This window comes from Ahaetulla prasina, chromosome 7 (assembly GCF_028640845.1).
Source record: "Ahaetulla prasina isolate Xishuangbanna chromosome 7, ASM2864084v1, whole genome shotgun sequence".
NCBI classification, from domain to species: Eukaryota; Metazoa; Chordata; class Lepidosauria; order Squamata; family Colubridae; genus Ahaetulla; species Ahaetulla prasina.
This window is the reverse complement of record NC_080545.1, coordinates 75700133-75721219: the sequence shown is the minus strand read 5'-3', so window position 1 is coordinate 75721219 and position 21087 is coordinate 75700133. Positions and strand designations below refer to the sequence as shown.

General features: G+C 39.5%; 1 protein-coding gene across 3 annotated transcripts in view; it reads right to left on the bottom strand.

The window, feature by feature from the left end:
• Positions 1–11596: 11596 nt before the first annotated feature.
• IGF1 (insulin like growth factor 1) overlaps positions 11597–21087 on the bottom strand; it is a 74192-nt gene continuing 64701 nt past the window's right edge. For all 3 annotated transcript variants that reach the window (XM_058191459.1, XM_058191458.1, XM_058191457.1), the window contains exon 5: positions 11597–13236. In XM_058191459.1, the coding sequence (XP_058047442.1) occupies positions 13197–13236 (40 nt within the window). In that variant the 3' untranslated portion in view covers positions 11597–13196. The remainder of the gene's footprint in view (positions 13237–21087) is intronic.

The window sequence follows — 21087 nt, the reverse complement described above, 5'->3', positions numbered from 1 at the left end:
GCAATATTTGCCTGCCTCTCAATGCTCAAGGAAGTGTGCATCATTGTCCAGTATGGACTGTAGCTTATTAATGTTTTTGAGTTGTCTGAGCTGTATTTTTAAAAAAACATCTAAGAATTTTTTTAAAAAGATTGATTCGGTAAACCTTACCTAATCAAATGAGACTCGGTGTGTGAAGTGTGGCCTATGAATCTTAATTCCCTGTAGCCATCTAAGACAGTCTGCAAAACACCTTGGGACCTGGGAGATGTTCTCCTTGTATCCAAGGTAAACACTAGGCAGGAAAGAAAAAGTGGATAAACCAATGAATCAGAACAATAGTTATCAATAGTTATCATGACCAGTGAGCAGCTTTAATTTGATTTCAGTTTGATTTACTTATGGCAACATTTCTCTATTTTGTGTTCCCCAGTTGTGATGCATTCTGTCTCCCACAATCCCTGACCAGTCTTCCTTCTGGAAGATTAAATCAAGATTTAACAGATATTTAAGGACGTCAATGCTTGTTGCTGTGGCTCTCTTGACAATCATTCTTTCAACCTCTTCTCTAGTTAATCTGGAACTGGCTCAGTTTGGCTCCAGTTGCAAAAAATAATATATGGTCATAATGCTTTGTGAGAATGACTTCTCTGAACTTATAGCCAGGTCAGCTTGACTTTGGCTGCAGAGCAAATTGTTAAAAGCATTCTTATTACTGTGACAACTTCTTATAAACTCCATCCAAAGGAGAGAAATGGAGGGGAAAAGTAGGATAGCTAAAATAATTTTAGAGTTTATAAAAAATTTCTTACTCGCCAAATAATGATGGTTGATGTCACATACACAGTGTCCAAAGTTCAGAGGAAACAGTCCTCCCTCAATAGCCAAACTCACGTAGAAGAAATTGGGGAAAGGCTTGAGTTTCTAGGGATGCAGAATATTTTGTGGAAAAATAGATGAGGGACATGAAGACCGAAAACTCTCTGTACAACTGTTGTGGTCTGTCGGCCACTGGCCCCTCCAGCAGCCAAATCAGAGGAAGAGGAGGTGTGGGAGTCAGGGTTAGCATCAAGGCAACCTGAGAGCTCCAAGGGGGAAGAGGGAATACAGCTGTCAGAGAGAGAGACAGAGGCAGAGCCTGGGCCATCCGTCAGATGGAGAGTCAACAGACCCCAGGTCTGGAGGTGGCTGATGAGGAAGAGGAGGAACAGCTGGGTCCAATGCCTGACACACGGTTGCACAGAAAGCGGAGGAGAGGAGAGCAGTGGAAATCTGTGGGCCGATCCTTGGGACAGAAGAGCCACCACTGTTAGAGAAGCCCCATCCTAGGTCTGGGGATAAAAGGCAGGTGGCGGAGATGAATAGATGTGGCAGACAACTATTCATCTCCCTGCTGGACAGACTTGTTAGCCTGCGGTGAGAGAGAAACTTTTTGCCAGAACAGCTGGCGCTCCTGATAAAGGAATCATTGATTTCGCTTCAGAAGGTTTGTCGTGTTTGGGGAGCTGGGTCAGAACAGCAACCTTATAAGCACTCAGCTGAAGAAACATTGAATGCAAAGAAATCCATTGACAACGAGATGACTGGAATAAGATATTTAGGTATAAGAGAGGGTAGCATGTTTTAGTTTAGATATGCCATTTTCTAATTAACTTTGGGAAGCTATTTTAATTGCCATCTTCTTCAATCTTGGATTGTTGCAGAAGCAGGCAATATGGTGACATATATGAACCACAAAACTGCTGAGTCTCTTCCTGAAGTGTGTGTATAGAAATGCTACAGTAGCCCAGCAATGAATCTGCTCAAATGATCAGATTGTTGAGCTGCAAAATACCACCGGTGGAAGAGATAAAGTGATAAAAAGATTGGAAGAGCTTCATTTAGAACAGCAACATTTTGCTGGAAGACTAGGAGTTTCATCTACCTGCAGTCTGAGGCATTATGCCAGAAGACATAATAGAAGGACGTCTATTTTATTATTATTATTATTATTATTATTATTATTATTATTATTATTATTATTATTATTATTATTATTATTATTATTATTATTAAGCTGTCATAAATGGCACCATGTTGAGGCATTAGCATATTCTGGAAAATTAATGGGGAGGCTAAGGGAGCATTTGGACTTTCTACTAAATTGCAAGACTCCCTAATCTCAAAGCAGAGGGCTTTGATTTCCAAGCAGGCGGCATTGGAATGCTATCATTACAATCAGTATCAGTTGTTTCTGGCTTATTCTGCAATTGTTCAATGACAGCTGGTTGTCCCCATTCCTCTACAAATAAGCATCAAAGTCATTTTAAAGTTGATTCAGCAGTTTGTCTGCAAAGTGAACATGTCAGGCTTAAACGTCTGTATGAACTCAGGGAAAATTAAATAGAATAACAGAGCTTGAAGGGATTTTGTAGGTCATTTAGTCCAACCCACTGCTCAAGCAAGAGACCCTTTACCATTTCTGACAAGTGGCTGCCCAGTCTCTTTTTGAAAGCCTCCAGTGATAGAACACCCACAGCTTCTTCTTTAAGGCATCAGTCCTGAAACTCTATCTTAGAGGAGAATTGAAGTGCTTAAAAAGTACTTTTTCAATCCAGAACCTGGGCCCTGAAATCTTGATAGCTAATGGCTGAGCTCTTGCTACATCAGGGGTGTCAAACTTGTGGCCCACAGGCTGGATGTGTCATGTGCTGACACCGCCCCTGCCCGGTTTAGCAAAGGGGAAAAAAGTCCTGATACGTCACGTGGTGCTGCCGTGACAGTGCAAGTTTATATATATAATCCAGTAAATGTCAGGCCTGGAAACCATCTTTTGTATTGGGCCTTCAGACTTGCCACATTTACTACTGTGGGAAATTGGGAGGGGGGGTTGTGAAGAGCATGGGTGATATATAGCCATAACAACATTCTTTTCTCAGAGGTTCAAGGACATCTTGCCCTGCACCTGGGAAGCTGGATTTGGGAGGCATCTCTAGTTCAAACGGTGCCTTGATTGGACCATGTAATGGACTTGTGAGTGTTGGGAAGGGACTTGAACTTTCCTTTGGGTGGGGAAACCCTGGAAGCTTTCAGATTCGGGATCCCCCCCCCCCGATGTGACATCTCTAATAAACCGTAACTTTGAGGAAACTCAAGCCTCGGAGTTTTCTTTCATTCAAGAGAGAAGAAGAAAGACAACAATTAAATACATAAAATGTATTAAAAACAGATAATGTAATTTCTACCTGTTCATACAATAATTTTACCTATGGGAAAGTGTTTAGAGGATATGATGAATCATTGTGGTGATGAGTAGGGTCACTAACACTTTTACTTCTGGGCATTTTCTACAATTATGTAAAACCTGAAATGCTCTTCCATTTATCAAGGAATTCTGGGCAAAGAAGCTGGACAAGGGGAGCACAAATCATACAGCAAATATGACCAAATACAAAGCAGAACGTACAACTTTATTTACATCAGTGGTGGGTTTCTACTGGTTCAGATCAGTTTGGGTGAACCGTTAGCTCCGACTTTCAGCCGTGAGCAAACTGGTCCTCTCATTCTTTGAAGTGGGCCCGCCCGCCCGCCCCTGCCTTATCCTCACCTATATTTCTGCTTCCGAAGCCCAGCTGATTGGTGCGGCAGAGTGGATTGCCGCTCGTCAGATGTTTTCTTTGTTCTCAGCAAGTTCAAATTTCTGCAAACTGCACATGCACCACAGCTCAGTGAACCGGTTGTTAAATTGGTAGGATCCCACCCCTGATTTACATGGTGATGACAACAAGGGCTTACTTTTCTGATGTTACTGAACCCAAGTGCACTATCCAACAAGGCTTTCTTGGGAGTTGTATAATACAATTATAAGATACTTTGAGAATGAAGTTGCTCACATCTACTCCAAGTTAGTCATCACAATTACTGGAAAATCTATTCAATTTAGGGGATTCTCTTAGAATCATTTTCAGAGTTGCCACCCAAGGAAGTAGACATGTTGCATGTGGGGATTAAATGAATTATCTCTTTTCTAGACCTTTACCCATGCTTGCTGTTAAGCAGTTAGTGCATAATTGGATATGTTTTGGAAGACCGCCATACCTACTTAGGTGACGGTATTATGCCAATCAGTTTGAAAGTGATGACGATATGACCTCTCTTGAAAAAAAACACCTTAGAAGATGTTGGGCTTTTGGGCAACCAATTACAGGTTGCAAATATTTCTATGGAAAAGAGAAAGTATAGTTGCAAGAAGCTGGTCATCTTTAGGCTGGATATAACACTAAAGTCCTAGATATTGTTGCAAATATAATAGCCATGTTTGCCCGTATTAATTATCTTTACTGGAGAGAAATGTGGTCAATGCCTTTTCTGGAAGCAAATTCCAGTCAACTTACATCCCTTTTACTTACCTTCAGAAAGGAGCTAATATACTACTGCAACAAGTGGCCTGGGTACAACTCCGAGGCAGGGGTGAAATGCTCTCGGTTCTGACTGGATCTGGTGATCCAGTAGCAATCATGGCTGGTGGTTCGGTGATCTGATAGCGATGGTGGAGAGAAGCTCCACCCACCCGCTGGAGTGTGTTTTTTACCTTCTGTGCATGCACAGAAGGTTTTGTGCATGCACAGAAGGTCTGCGCGCCCGCAGCGTGTGCACTTCTGAACCGGTAAGGAAGGTAAGTAGATTTCCCCTGCTCTGAGGATATATAAATAGGAACAATACCCCAGATGTTCATGCTTGTATACCATTGATCATCATGCAATATTGCTCAAATAAGTCTCTGAGTTAGGAATAGGGCATGATACGTGGTGGTTCCATTCCCATTTGAAAGAATCATCTTCAGAAGTAGAAAAGTTCTATTTGGAATGTTGCATTCTTGCAATAGTATCCGGGGACATGTATATCTGCCTTCATTCGTGAGTTTTATTTGATCTTGTGATGCTTGATTGTTCCTCCTTTCCAAAGTCCTAGATTACATATAGAGGCAGTTTTCCAAAGAGTTCAAATATGTACCACCCTTATAACTAAGGGTATTTAATTCTGTCTTTCTCTCATACAAGATTTTGTACATCTCAGGATGGATGGCATTAGACTGCTCGTGTAAGGTATCATGCTGAACATCTGTTCTGCTGAATTAAAAATGTGGGACACAGCTAACTCACTTGTGAAACTTAGTGCACAGAAACTCATAAAACCCTCCTGCTTTGCTGACATGTTTATATTAGAAAAATAGTATATAAGAGAAGATTCACCAATTCTTCATTAACCACAATGATTAATACATTAGGAGCTTCCAGCTAATTTCATAGTAAAGAACAAAACAGGAATTGAGATAAAGTATCTCCTCTTCTACTTATGGTTTGGTCTTAATTAGCACTACAAAACTTGTTATGGAAGCCAAGAACTAAACAACAATTTGAATCCCATTTTCAATTTGATGTTTTGAGTCTGATATTATTTGAAATAGGTCTATGCTGTTCCATAAGAACTGCTTCCCAAAAGCATGGACAAGATTGCAAATCCACTACAGGATATGCTATTGGAACCAAAATTTACACACATCAATTAAGTTATGGGCATTTATATATATATAGGATGGTAGAGGACAGGAAGGCCTGGAGGAATGTTGTCCAAGGGGTCACAATGGGTCGGACATGACTTTGCAACTAACAACAACAACAACAACAACAACAACAGTATATTCTTCCATTTGGTCCAAACCTTCCATTTCAAATAAAGAGTGTCTGGACTAATAAAAATTCCTATTAATTGTTGGCTGTTAAAACAAAAACAGAACATAAAAGAACATATATATAAGAAAAATATAATATTTTTATTTTTATTTTTATTTATAAAAATATAAAAAAATATATAAGAAAAAAAAGAACATAGCTTTCCTGCAATCTAGACAGCATACTAAAAAGCAGAGACATCACCCTGCCAACAAAGGTGCGTATAGTCTTAGGGTATTAGAATTAGAAGACATGAATACAAAGTCAGAGCATTTGCAGACGATTTGGTTGCTATGTTGACTCAGCCTATAAATTCAAGTGTATATTTGTTGGAAGTAATTAATCAATATGGAAAGGTCTCAGGGTTTAAAGTGAATCAAAATAAAACAAAAGTGTTAACCAAAAATATGATTAAGAACCAGAAAGAAAAACTAGAGGAAATAACAGGATTTGAAATTGTAAAAAAGGTTAAATATTTAGGAGTCTTTCTTACTTCATCAAATGTAAAATTGTATAATTTTCTCCTGGATGGGGAGAAACAGGCTCAAGCTCAATCCCTCCAAGACAGAGTGGCTGTGGATGCCGGCATCCCGGTACAGTCAGCTAAATCCGCGGCTGACCATCGGTGGCGAGTCATTGGCCCCGATGGAGGGGGTGTGCAACTTAGGCGTCCTCCTGGACGAACGGCTGTCTTTGGAAGATCATTTGACGGCCGTCTCCAGGAGAGCGTTTTACCAGGTTCGCCTGGTGCGCCAGTTGCGCCCCTTTCTGGACCGAGATGCCCTGTGCACAGTCACCCACGCACTCGTGACGTCTCGCCTGGATTACTGCAATGCTCTCTACATGGGGCTCCGCTTGAAGGGCATCCGGAGGGTGGAGGTAGTCCAGAATGCGGCTGCGCGGGTGATAGAGGAGCCCTCGTGGCTCCCGTGATAACACCCATCCTGCGCAGACTGCACTGGCTACCTGTGGCCTTCCGGTGCGCTTCAAGGTTTTGGTGACCACCTTTAAAGCGCTCCATGGCATAGGGCCGGGTTATCTACGGGACCGCCTACTGCTACCGAATACCTCTCACCGACCCGTGCGCTCTCACAGAGAGGGACTCCTCAGGGTGCCGTCAGCGAGGCAATGTCGTCTGGTGACGCCCAGGGGAAGGGCCTTCTCTGTGGGGGCTCCCACCCTCTGGAATGAACTGCCCCCAGGACTTCGTCAGCTTCCGGACCTTCGGACCTTCCGCCGCGAGCTTAAAACATACCTATTTAACTGCGCAGGACTGAGTTAGATTTTAGTTTGTGGGTTTTAACTTGGGTTTTAATGTTTTATATTTTTAATTATTAGGCTTTTGAATAAGTTTTTTAATTGTTTTTAGATTGTATTTATTGCTTTTAAATGCCTGTAAACCGCCCTGAGTCCTTTGGGAGATAGGGCGGTATATAAATATAAACAATAAATAAATAAATAAATATAAGAATAATTATGATGTGTTATGGAAAAAAATTCAGAAGGAAATGAATACTTGGAAAAAAATTACAATTATCTTTGTTGGGGAGAATAGCAGCTATAAAAATGAATGTTTTGCCTAAATTCTTGTTCTTGTTTCAGATGATACCAATAATTAAGAAAGATAAAAATTTGGAAGAATGGCAGATTGGAATTAATAAATTTATATGGGAAGGGAAAAAAGCGAGAGTTAAAATGAAAATAATGCAAGATACACAGGAAAGAGGAGGATTAAAAATGCCTAATTTAAAATTGTATTATGAAGCAGTTGTTCTTCCTGTAATAAATGATTGGTTTAATTTGACAAAGGAAAGGATTTTGAATATAGAAGGTTATGATTTATTATATGGTTGGCATGCATATTTATTGTATGATAAGAAAGTAGATAAAGCTTTTAAGAATCATGTGTTGAGAATTTCTCTTCTGCGTGTCTGGAAAAAATATTATTATAAGTTAAATTATAAAATTCCTATATGGGCAAGTCCTCGGCACGCAGTAGAGAATATAAATATAGAACAGGAACAAGAAATGATTACTTATAAAGATCTTTTATATAATGAGAGGGGAAATCTTCAACTAAAATCTTTGGATACATTAAAAGAAGAAGGGAGGAATTATACTTGGTTTCAATATGGACAGTTAAAGGCTAGATGGAAAGAAGATCAGAAAATTGGTATTATTCAAAATGAAGAAAATTTGGTTAAACAAATTAGAAATCAAACCCAGGGGCATATAAAGAGATTGTATAATGTGTTGATAGAAATAGACTCTGAAAGAGATTTAATAAAGGATTGTATGATAAAATGGGCACAGAATATTCAGGAACCAATAATGTTGGAAACATGGGAAAAAATTTGGGTTAGAAATGTTAAATTTATGCAAGCGCAGAATTTAAGGGAAAATTTTTATAAGATGTTTTATAGATGGCATTTAGATCCTAAGAAATTATCATGTATGTATCCAGATATGCAAGCGAAATGTTGGAGATATAATTGTGATGATGCTACATATTTTCATGTATGAAAATTACTTGTAAGTAATTACAAGTATGACTTGTAAGAAAATTAAGTCTTTCTGGATAAGAATTTGGTGGATTATGCAGAATGTTCTGAAGAAGAAGATAAAGTTCCTACCGCAATTTTTCCTTTTGGGAATAACAACAGACTGTACAGTGATTGAGACTAAATTGATTTTGAACTTAATAACAGCAGCAAGACTGTTGATTGGACAATATTGGAAGAAAAAAGAATTACCCACAATAGAAGAATGGATATTGAAAGTTTCCAATTTGGCTGAGATGGCTAAAATCTCAGCCTTCTTGAAAGACAGTACTCAAGAAAAATGTCTAAACGAATGGAAGAATTGGATTGATTATATTCAAAATAGATATCAGATTAAAAAAATTCAGATTGCCTTTGAATGAAGGATGTTGTTTTTGATTTTAATGGAAGAAGTCAGGTTATGTGAGAGAGAAGGATTATAATTGTGTTAGATTTTAAAAATTTAATGTATGACAGTTTGTTTATTGAACTATATCTTGTGTTTGCTCCGGGAAGTCGGGGTGTGTGTGTGGGGGGGTTTGGGAGGGAGGAGGGAAGGAGGGGGAGGGGGGATGGGAGGGGAAAAATTTAATTGTTGTTGTAAAATTTTTTCAATTAAAAAAAAAAAGGTGCGTATAATCAAAGCTATGGTTTTCCCAGTTGCAATGTATGGCTGTGAAGGTTGGACCATAAGAAAGGCTGAGCGCCAAAGAATTGAGGCCCTTGAACTCTGGTGCTGGAGAAGACTCCTGCGAGTCCCTTGGACTGCAAGGCGAACAGACAAGTCAGTTCTAGAGGAGATCAACCCTGACTGCTCTTTAGAAGGCCAGATCCTGAAGATGAAACTGAAATACTTTGGCTACCTAATGAGAAAGAAGGACTCACTGGAGAAGAGCCTAATGCTGGGAAAGATTGAGGGCAAAAGAAGAAGGGGACGACAGAGAACCAGGTGGCTGGACGGAGTCACTGAAGCAGTAGGCATGAGTTTAAATGGACTCCAGGGGATGATATAGGACAGGAAGGCCTGGAGGAATGTTGTCCATGGGGTCGCGATGGGTCGGACACGACTTCACAACTAACAACAACAAAAAACAAAAACAGAGAGTTCTCTATAGTATCGCTTGAAGTTAGTTTCATATATCTTTGTATTGCAGAATTCTATACTGTATGTTATTAGAAGCAAAAGAACTCTGCTTAATCAGAGCAACTGCCAATCAAATCCAGAATCTTGGTTCCCATTTCAGTAGACGGATGCTTTAAGATTTTCTCAAGTCAGCTGTAACAGAACTATTTCTATCCAGTTGTTGCCCATATCAAGAATAATATTGATGATAAAGTTACAATTCTGAACATACTTTCTAAAAGAAAAAAGCATAAAATACCTTGAGACTTACTTCAGAATAAATTTAAATAGAATCATTTATACTAATCCATGATTGTTAGCTGGCAAATTGTTTACTAGAAGAGATGCAAATTGTAATGTATGGTTTTGATGTATTTTGAAATAGTCAAAATGATAAAGACGTATATGATGGACATTTATTTTTTTCATATTAACTTTTTTCAAAGAACCGTTTTCCATCAAGTGATTCATTCATACGCTAACATTGTTTTGTCAATATTTGTATATGTCCTTATTTGGGCTTTCTTCTAAGCCACAGGCCTTCTATCTATGGCTTTCATTGGGAGCCGGTTTTGCTGGTGGTTGTCTGTGTCAGGTGCTTCTGTTCAATGTTTTTCTTTAGGTCCTGCATATTTTGATGACAAAGTCATCAAAAATTTTCCTCTGTTTTATATTATATGCTGACATTTCATGAAAAGTCAGTTTGTATGACTTGGAATTCACCATTATTGGATAGGATACATGGTTTATGGGAGTATGACGGCTCAGTGGTTAAAGACGCAGAGCTTGTCAACTGAAAAGCTGGCAGCTCAGGTTCGAGACCTGAGAACTGCATGACAGGGTGAGCTCCCGTTATTGTCCCAGCTCCTGCCAACCTAGCAGTTCAAAAGCATGTAAATGCAAGAAGATTAATAGATCCCACTTCAATGGGAAGGTAACTTCCCCCTAAAGTCGAACATGACTGCACAGGGGAAACCTTTACCTTTTTAAATGTTTTACAACTTGAAAAATATAATCTTAAAAAATTGGGATCATATTTTATTTTTTTATCACATTAGGCTTTCTCCCCCTTGAAAACATGTCGTATTTCTGCAAACCTTTGATTTTCCTAAAGCATGATGATACTTCTGAGGGCCTGTGTTTTGGCTTAAATTCCATTGTCATCCAACCATTTGAATTTGCTTTTACAAAGAGTAATGTTTTGAAAATGTGTTCTGACCCTTAGGAGAAATTGGCCTCAGATTAGCCCATGTTCGAATTAATTTCAAGTCACTGCTGATCACTGCTTCAACTGCACAACTAACTTTTTCTAAATTCCAATCCACAGTGAGTATAAATTCAAACTTAGTGGAAGATGAAACTGTGCTGACATAAGAACAGTTGTATGCCATCAGTTATTGCCTGCAGAAATAGTAAAACTGAGCAGATTAAGGTGTATCATTGGAACAATAGTGTTTAAGAAGAATTCTGTGCTATTTTAGAGCTTATATGAGCTGCGGTGGCGCAGTGGTTAGAATGCAGTATTGCAAGCTACTTCTGCTGATTGACTGCTGCCTGCAATTTGGTAGTTCAAATCTCACCAGGCTCAAGGTTGACTCAGCCTTCCATCCTTCTGAGATAGGTAAAATGAGGACCCAAATTATTGGGAGCAATAGGCTGTAAACTCTGTAAACCGCTTAGAGAAGGTTGTAAAGCACTGTAAAGCGGTATATAAGTCTAATTGCTATTGCTATTTCTATTCCTGTCATAAAAACCATACATTATTATGTTCTCAAATCAGCTTTTGATTAGAAAGGATAGGAAGCATCATACTCAACGAGAACAGGTTTGATGTGTCCCAGATGCTGCCCTTCTTCTCATCAATAGCCAAAAGCTATGAGGGCTAAATTATGTCACTTTCCCCCCTACCCTGTGCTTTTCCATCATACTGATGGAAGGATTTCTAAGAATTGTTGTCCAACAGATCTGGAGAGCACCAAATTGGGGAAGGCTGGTTTGCAATAAAATTGTAGTTTTGGCTCAGGCTGATGGAAAGCCAGAAATACCCCAGGTATGTTTTAAAACAGGGGTCTCCAACCTGCAAAGCTGGCTGAGGAACTCTGGGAGTTAAAGTCCACAAGTCTTAAAGGGACCAAGATTGGAGACCCCTGTTTTAAAGCAGCCATCTTATGAGTAAAGAGATCAAGAGTTCTATGGAACAGAAGATGCTGAGACAGAGACATTTATTAACCATTATTATTTATTCAACCTCACAGAGGTGTAAACTATACATACAAATACATTAGAAAGGTACCCTCTTACAGCAATGTTTCACATTTTGACTTTGTTCCAAGAGGGCTGCAAATATTTCCATACATTCTACAAACCAAAGATTGCTTTTTGCTTTCATTCAATACAGTGTGACTGAGTCTATTTTTCTAAAAAAAGAAACTGCAGTCAATTAAAATGTAGAGATACAATGCAAAAAAAAAGTGAAAATCAGACAGCTAGCTTTTGAGAATGTTTGGACCTATCATGATAAACACTTAAAGCCTTTAAGAAGCATGAGCATGCTATTTGTTTATGGAACAATGTTTACTGTACTAAACATTTTAGACAGAGTTGGCACATGGGCTAAATGATTCTGAGTGACCTATGAAATGGTGAGATTTTCTTCTTATTCTTCTTTGTACAAAGCAATAACACTTTGGTCGTTGGGATTTCCTATGTGTCTGTGTGCAACTAATGAGTGCTAAATAGAGAGAATAACTGATGAGTAGTATTCGATAGAGTCATGGAATAGGAAATTCTGCAACATACTAATGGTACATACATAGTATGAAACATTATTTACTTGTCATGAAGTCATGACAGTTTGTATTCTGATGGAATACAAGGGAGAAAATGGTAAAGTAGAAATCCAAACATGGAAAGCCTTTTGCACAAACATTTATGCTCATGCATTTTTTGCATTCACATAGGAAGATCACTTGCACGATCTGAAGTGATTTGATCAATATAGATTTAGGGGAAAAAACTAAGAACTTTTTATTGTTAAAAGAATTACAGAATAACAGAGTTGGAAGGGACCTTGGAGGTTTTCTAGCCCAACCCCCTGCTCAGGCAGGAGACTTACACCATTCTGGACAAATGGCTGTGCAATCTGTTTTTGAAAACCTCCAGGGATGGAGCACCTACAACTTCTGAAGACAAGTCATTTCACTGCTTTATTATTCTCACTGTCAGGAAATTTCTCCTTAGTTCTAGGCTGCTTCTCTCCTTGACCACAAGGGAAATAAATGATCACAAGGGAAATACATCAACATTAATCTCAACATTTAGCACCTTGGCAGTTAAAACAATAAGAATATTCATAAATCGGAGGGCTACGTATGATGTGCTAGATTTGTAGGTGTCAGCCCATCTTCAGTCATGTTAGCTTCCAGAGAAGATTATGCAGGATTTATGCAAGTTGTTAGAGGCAAGTGACATTGCAAATGTGCATCAAGTTTTGTTACTGAAACCTCTTGGGATGTATTAAAATGCCTCACTTCAAACTTTCTCCAAAGTATGTAAAACATACCCCATAACATTCTGATTTTTTTAAAAAATAAAAGAAATACACATCTTGCATTGAAGAATCGTTCTTTTAGGTAGCAACACTAATTCCGGGGGGAAAAAATACCGTAAGACACCAGCTGGTAGTTTTGATATTCTTCTTGGGATGAAATTGAATTGAAATGTGTCAAAAGTCACTCTGTCATACCTCAAAGTAAAAGTTGTTCTCATTTACTCTCTATTGTCAGGAAACTTGCCCATGGGTTAGTTTGACGCAGGCAAGTTCCTTGCTTAAGATTCTGGTCCTCAATGTGGCTTGTGTCGGTGGAGCGCTTTGGGGTTTGGGCTGCAAGGGGAAATAAACCTAAATTACAACATAGTCCAGAAACAGGTGTTTAAGTTAATGGAATGATTACAAGAAAAAAAAAGCAACAGTACTTAAGACCAGGCACACAAACCTAGTGACATGAATGGAACTTTTCTCCCAAACATCAGGGCTAGCAGAGAAGTCTTCCAATTGGTATAGTGACTAAGTGCTGTTGCTATACTTGCAGAGCAAAACCTTGTAAATAACTAGCAATGACGTGTTGCTTTTTTTCCTTCTCAAGTTTTGAACAAAAATAATTAACCAACAGATGTCTAGATTGAAATCCACAAACCACTTTTCTGGGTTCAGATGAAACTTTCTTACATCTTAAATACTATGCAGCTCCCTCTCTCCCCTGATCCCCATCTAGAGTAGGGGTCTTCAACCTTAGCCATTTTAACACTTGTGGATTTCAACTCCCAGAATTCCTCAGCTGGCTTTCTGGCTGAGGAACTCTGGAAGCTGAAGTCCACAAGTCTTAAAGTGACCAAGGTTGGAGACCCCTGATCTAGAGAATGTCCCACAATTTGCAAAATATTGACACACATAGAAAAGAGATTAATCTACTGTAGTTGCCAAATTGTCGTTTAGTGCTGATATGGATCAGCTTTGACTCTAAATAAATTTATTTATTTGACTTAAGTAAGAGATTCAGCCTCTTTTGGATAATATTTCACTAGCTTGTTTTGGTAAATGAAATGTTATCCAAAAAAGACTAAAGTAGATAATTTCATCAGTTCATTTAAGAAGGCATCTATTCTTCTTTCATATATTTCAGTTATTTCCTCAGTGTTTTTTTCCTAGATATATATATTTGTTTCTTGGTGCAACATTTAGAGGTCCTATAATCGTTAAACACTCATATGTAAGTCTATTTAGAAAGTTCATTGATACAAATAGTGATATCATATTCACTGTTTTCCTGCAATAGTGTCGTTAACTTGAGCTAGATTCCAGTATGAACAATATAGAATATTTTTTTCACAGCGATTGTTACTCTACTATATTTGCCACTTATTTTCTGTGTACTGCATAGTGGAGTGTTGATACTCCCCAACTAAACATCAATGTATCAATTGATACTTCTTCTGGAAGAGCTGAAGAAGCTTCTTGGATGAGAAGCGAAATGTCTTCAAAGAAAAACCAGAAAGTCCAACTGCCTCTTGAAAAAGCAACTTTGGGACAACCATGACCTGGATGACTGAGAATCTCCATAGACAGTTAACTATGGCAAATTTTAAAATACATGTTGGAGGTGTCCTTTGTGGCAAGCTAGAGAGCCAATGAAGGAAACAATGACCGATACTTTTTTGAAAAAAGAAGAGTAATTTAAAAAGGTAAGGAATTCAATATGCTCACATTCAAGTGGGCAGAGAAGGAACTGTAATGATTGTAAACGTTAGGACTGGTTGTAAAATGATATTTTTGGTGCTGTAGGAACCTGAGCAGTAAATTTGTAAATTTGTAAATTGCTAAACAGTAAATTTGTAAAGTGAGCTCTGCCAGTATATATTTTGCTGTCTTGTCCTCTTGCATCTTGTAACATTTAACCTATAGTATAACCACATGATCTCTGCTTCTCTGCTATAAGTGCACAAATTCTGCATTTTCAACAAATGCAGTGCTCAGAGAACCCTGGTTCAGCTTCCAACAAACTTTTTATATGTAAGAAGTAATTCTGCAAAAATTGAAACTGACATGCCAAATAAATTTTCTTAGAAAATACGTAATACTAGCATCTGCAGGATGGTGCTTTGAAACCGTCTGTCCTTGACCCAAGAAAAGAATTAAACCTAAAAAGAGAAATAATAAGCGGTACTGGTAGTCCTCACTTTTGTTCAGCAACCATGTAAAGTTATGAACAGTGGTAATTCCGACTGGTCCTCTGAGTACGGCTGTTGCAACACATGAATCCCATGGTCATGTGATCAAAATTTGAGCAATTGGCAGCCTGCCTGCACTTAACGAACACAGCATGCACTCCCCCAACCTGCCTACCTCCTGCCCTTTCATTTCCCTGCTGACATCAAGTCTCAGTGGTGGGATTTAGCCAGTTCGCACCACTTCGGGAGAACCGGTTGTTAACTTTCTGAGCTGTCTGGCAAACTGGTTGTTGGAATAAATCATTAGGGCAGAGAACTGGTTATTAAATTACTTGAATCCCACTACTGCCTAGTCTTGCCATGCACAGCTGACCTTTAATATCTTTCTCTTCCTGCTGTTGAGCTGAGGCACTGCTGGCCCTTCATGAGATCTCCAGTGGTGATCAGAATGCAGGGCGACCAAAAGGGCAGAGATGGAGAAGAGATAGGCAGGTGGGAGAAACAGGGGTGGGCTTCAAAATTTTTAGCAAGGGGTTCTCTGCCTGGTTGCTGGGTGGGCGTGGCCATGGTAGGCGTGGCCTAGTTGGCCTTCTGCACCATGGTGGGGGTGGGGCGTTTTTGCCCTCCTCAGGCTCCGCAGGCTTTTCTTGAGCTTCCTGGAGGGCAAAAATGGCCTCCAAAAGTCCCCGGAGGCTGGAAACAGGCCTGTTTCTGGCCTTCCCAACTTTTGGTAGGACCATTTTTTGCCCTCCCTGAGCCTTCACGTCTGCCCTGCATTTACCTGCCTCCAAAACGGGCCACATGGGGATTCCTGGGAGGGGCTGGGTGGGAGGGGCTGGGTGGGCGGGCCCAGCCAGGAGTGGGATTTGGGGGTTCTCTGAACTGCACAGAATCTTAGCTAGAGGTTCTCCCAAACCCCTCCGAACCCCCAGCAGCCCACCCCTGAGGGGAAATTAAAGCAGAAACAAGTGTGGCAGGGCAGGAGAGTCATGAGGTATTTGCCTAATTACAATTCAGTTCTTACCTAATGACCAAAACTGGAACTGCCATCACTAAGTAGTGTGGTCACAAGATTTTTGTATAATGACTGCTTTGCTTAGTGATGGAAGTCAGGTCCCAATTAAGGTCATTAGTGAGGACAATTTGTAGCATAACAAAGATGTTTTCTTACGGGCAATGTTACTTCTATAATTCTATCTTCTCGCCTATGGAAATCTATCGTCCCAGGTCAGCTAAACTTAATTGCAACTAAATTGAAATCCACATTTACTAAGAGTAGCTACTTGTTGTTAGCTGCAATTTACTTGATTAGAAGGGAGGGAGGAGAGAGGATCTATCCATATCTACCCTTAGATCTTCCAGCCAAATGAAAACATTGTCCAGTGTTGTTTTATAGAGTAGTATCTCTTTACTGTATCATTTGTAGTCAAGTTTCAGATAATCTTATAATTTCCTTCATGTAAAAAATCAAGTTAAAAATGACCATAAGGTGCTGTTTTTGAACAAAATTAAAGCTTGTAGTGTGGTGATGAGCAAAAATGTGATAAAATAAAAATGAACATGGTCTGAAGACAGAGTTGCTTCTCTTCCAAGAGCAAAATGTGATGCATATGATTTACTGAATATGATTTAACTGAGGCAATTTACTTCTGCAAAAAATACACAAAGGGAGATTTGTGACTTATTAAATAACTAAAACATTTTGACAATTTAAAAAAAAATATCTGATCCCCCTTTTAAAAATAATCCCTAAACCCACAAGGATTTTCATTAGAGTGCCTATTTGCAACCAAAACAATAGAATGTCTGTTTAAATGATCTTTAAAATATATGTGGCATAGTTTTGCGTGAAGTAGTGCTATTTTTAAAAGAGGAGTCAGTTTGCTGGTTCATTTATTTGTTTGTTTAATGAGTTATTCAATTTATTTCCAGATGAAGAGAGCAGTCCTATATAAATGTATAGTCACATTTCATATAAAAGGTCTTGGTCCCAAATCAGTGGGATGGGACTTCTGCTTTAAAAGTAGTTTTAAAAATGAATTAAATGCTTATATTTTATACAAAAACATTTTCTTGTTTAGATTCAAATAATCTCTAATTGGGTTAACTTTCATTAAAAAAAGAACAACCCTGAAAATTAAAATATTATTTTTTTTCACGAGATAAAGTTTATGGAAATTACCATTTTAAATCATGTACATGGATCAAGATACAGGCATGTGCACTCACACAAACACACAAGCATACATAACTTAGGCTCCATAAAGTGTTAGCCATACATTTTCAACTCTTCCTCATAGACCTGTCCCTTTCTTTTCTTATGTGTCCCAGCTTGAAATGGATTTCCATATAATCTTTTTCAGGACAGAGAATTTGAACTGAGAGACGTATAGATGTGGTGTGAACTGAAAACATTTCATTGTGAAATCATCTTGAAATTGATAGGCCTATGTAAGTCTGATCAGAATAACAGAGTTGGAAAGGACCTTGGAGGTCTTCTAGTCCAGCGGTCACCAACTGGTGGTCCGTGGGAAAATTTTGATGGTCCGCAGAAACATTATTTGCATTTTTTATATTGCATTAAATCCGGGGTCCTCAAACTATGGCCCCTGGGCCAAATACATGCAATGAATGTTTGTGTTTCTGCAGAGTCTCTCCCTTTGGGGTCTTTTTGTGTGCGTTGGAGGGGGGCAGAAATTCTGATTTGGGGTCTGCTTCAGCCTCCTGGTGTGGGGCTTTGGGTAAAGGCTGGAGGGAAGTGCCCCTGGTGGCAAAGAGCCAGAGGGCCTCGTTTCAGTGAGACTGCATCATGGCCTGGAACTGGCTGACCATCTCAGCTCGCTGAGCCTCCAGGCACCGGTACCTGGCCTTCATTCCTGCAGGTCTTTCCTCTGCTTGGAAAGGCTATGCTCCTAGTCCTTAGTGAGGTGCTTCTGCTGAGCCTCCTTCTCGGTCAGATCCAATTTGAACTGAGCTGTTTTGCCAACTCTTTCTTATGGTGACTGGTTAGCTCTAACAACTGCTTCCTGTTCGGGCACTAAAGAGCCTGGGCGGGCAGGCGAGGAGGGCCTGGGAGGGGAGGGGCACGTAGAGGCCAGCGCCCTCAACATGAGTGACATCGAGTTGACCACAACCACCCAATCACATGACCATGTAGCCATATCCACCCAGCCGGTTATTAGGCAGATCATATTAGTGGTCCGCTGGATTTAAAATTATGAATTTAGTAGTCCCTGAGGTCTGAAAGGTTGGTGACCCCTGTTCTAGTCCAACCCGCTGCTCAAGGATGATAAATAGTAGATTCAAGTCCTTCTGCTATCTCCCAGAGAAGGAATTCCACACTTGAAGCTCAACTCACACTTTATGTGCTGGATTGAGACCTAAAGCAGTATATTTTGCAGTGCAATATCTAATTATTCCAGATAAGTCAGATCTATACCGTGTCCATTGCAACAAATGGAAATTAAGTATTTGCTTAACATCATCCTTTACCTCCTAAGAATATATGTAGCGATAGTATTCATTCCAAATTTAATTTTCTTGTTTTAAATTAGGCTAGCCTCTCAGTTCATAAAATCTTTCCTTTTTATAATCATAAAAAGTTGAAAAGTTATGGCTAAGCATATTTCAATTTTACATACAATCTCTATATGTGCAATTGGTTTATCTTAAAAAAAACGTATTTAAGTTTTGTTCTATGTCTTCGCTATTCAAGTACTTTCTCAAGCAGAACAATAGCACCACTTTGCATTGTTAACCAAGAACAGTAACAGGTAAAGCAAATTTTGCCACATATTTCGCTTTTCCACTCCATGCATTTATGACCATTTTCTAGGGCTGCATCCTGAACTGAAGACACTGTAGACCAGAGGTCTCCAACCTTGGCAACTTTAATCCTGGAGGACTTCAACTCCCAGAATTCCCCAGCCAGCTTTGCTTTGCAGGTTGGAGATCCCTGCTATAGACCATAGGCTCTCCAAGCTTCCTTTCAGGTTCTAAGGTTTTAAAATATCATCATAAACTAAAATTCCTGAGCATATTGCCATATAAATAAGATAGTATTACATTAGGTTGAATGCTGCTATCTTAGGGAGACTGGTGAAGGGCAGTTGCTGTTTTCATATGACAAAGGAAGTCAAGCTATAGTATTCCACAGTCTTCTTTTTCTATCACAACCACGCTAGTTTGAAGAGTCTTGGAAACTCATTCGGCTTTTCCACCTTGTTGCTAAAAAGGACCAATCTTTTCAAAGGTGCTTTTAAAGATAACATCTTAGCTTTTTCACAGTACCATGAATCGTAGATATCTTTTCTATTGCATATTAGTACAGGTAGTCCTTGACTATCAACCGCAACTGAGCCCATATTTAAGTGAGATAGTTGTTAAGTGAAGTTTGCCCAGGGGTGGGCTTCAAAAATTTTAGAAGGGGGTTCTCTCTCCGGTTGCTGGGTGGGCGTGGCAATGGGGGCGTTTTTGCCCTCCCTGGGCTCTGGAGGCTTTCCTTGAGTCTCCAGGAGGGCGAAAATTGCCTCCTCAGGCTCCAGAGCTATGGGCCGGGATAGCTCAGGCAATAGAGAAGCCTGTTATTAGAACACAAAGCCTGCAGTTACTGCAGGTTCGAGCCCGGCCCAAGGTTGACTCAGCCTTCCACCCTTTATAAGGTAGGTAAAATGAGGACCCAGATTGTTGGGGGGGGCAATAAGTTGACTTTGTAAAAAATATACAAATAGAATGAGACTATTGCCTTATACATTGTAAGCCGCCCTGAGTCTTCGGAGAAGGGCGGGGTATAAATGTAAACAAAAACAAAAAACAAAAAACAAAACAGAGGCCCTCTGATGCCAAAAACGGGCCCATTTCCAGCCTTCCCGAACTTATGGTAGGCCCGTTTTTTCCCCCAAGCCTCTGCGCATGCCCTGCATCCAAAACAGGCTGTGTGGGGATGCCTGGGAGGAGCGGGGTGGGGTGGGTGGGGCGGGGCCAGCCAGGAGTTGGATTTGGGGGTTCTCTGAACTGCACAGAATCTTAGCTAGAGGTTCTCCCAAACTCTTGTGAACCCCCAGCAGCCCACCCCTGGGTTTGCCCCATTTTCTGACTTTTCTTGCCAAAGTTGTTAAGTGAATCTGGCACTGACTTTCCTTAGCAGAAGATTGCAAAAGGTGATCACATGACTCCGGGACACTGCAACTATCATGAATAGTTGCCAAGTGCCTGGATATTGATCATGTGACCACAGGGCTACTGCAACATCATAAGGCTGAAACAAGGTCATAGGTCACTTTTTTCAGTGCCATTGTAACTTTGAACAGTCACTAAATAAACTGTATTACTCTTTGATATTAATGTTTTAATTAATTAGACACCTTAAATCAATTGTGCATCTTTTAACAAAACCCTTCTATCTAATCTTTGCCATTGTTTCCAACTCATTTCAAATATGCTACTTTGCTTGTACCTCTTACTGTTTTGGTAAGACCTTTTCATAAAATAAGCTACAGAATAGCACCATTGTACTATTAAAGAGATTTTTACATACTGTTGGTTATATGTGTATGATTAATATGCTAAATTTCTACGTATTGCCATATGGAAGAAAAAGACATTTATATTGTTGTGAATAAGTTATCTGAAAGAGTCACTGAGAATTTAAGGAAGCTCATATGTGCTCCCAGCTTACCTCAACAAAAATTACTATATTCTTCAAATGGCATATATTTCTATTTTCATCTGTTATCGGCAGGGGAATGACTATCTTAAAACCTAGACTGAGACTCTTGCTTTAGATATGGGAGTTTGCACAGGGAGTTCCAGTATATGCAAACTGTTCCATTAATTTCAGTGGCCAAAGATAGCTTTGCATAAGGATGCAATATGAACAGTAACATCCTCAATGGAATAAAATCATGTTTTGCACATATGTAAGAACTCTCTGTGGATCTTGGAACCTATAAGGATCTCTGAATGAGATGAACACATGAGACTTGTGTGCTGTTAAAAAGCCACTATA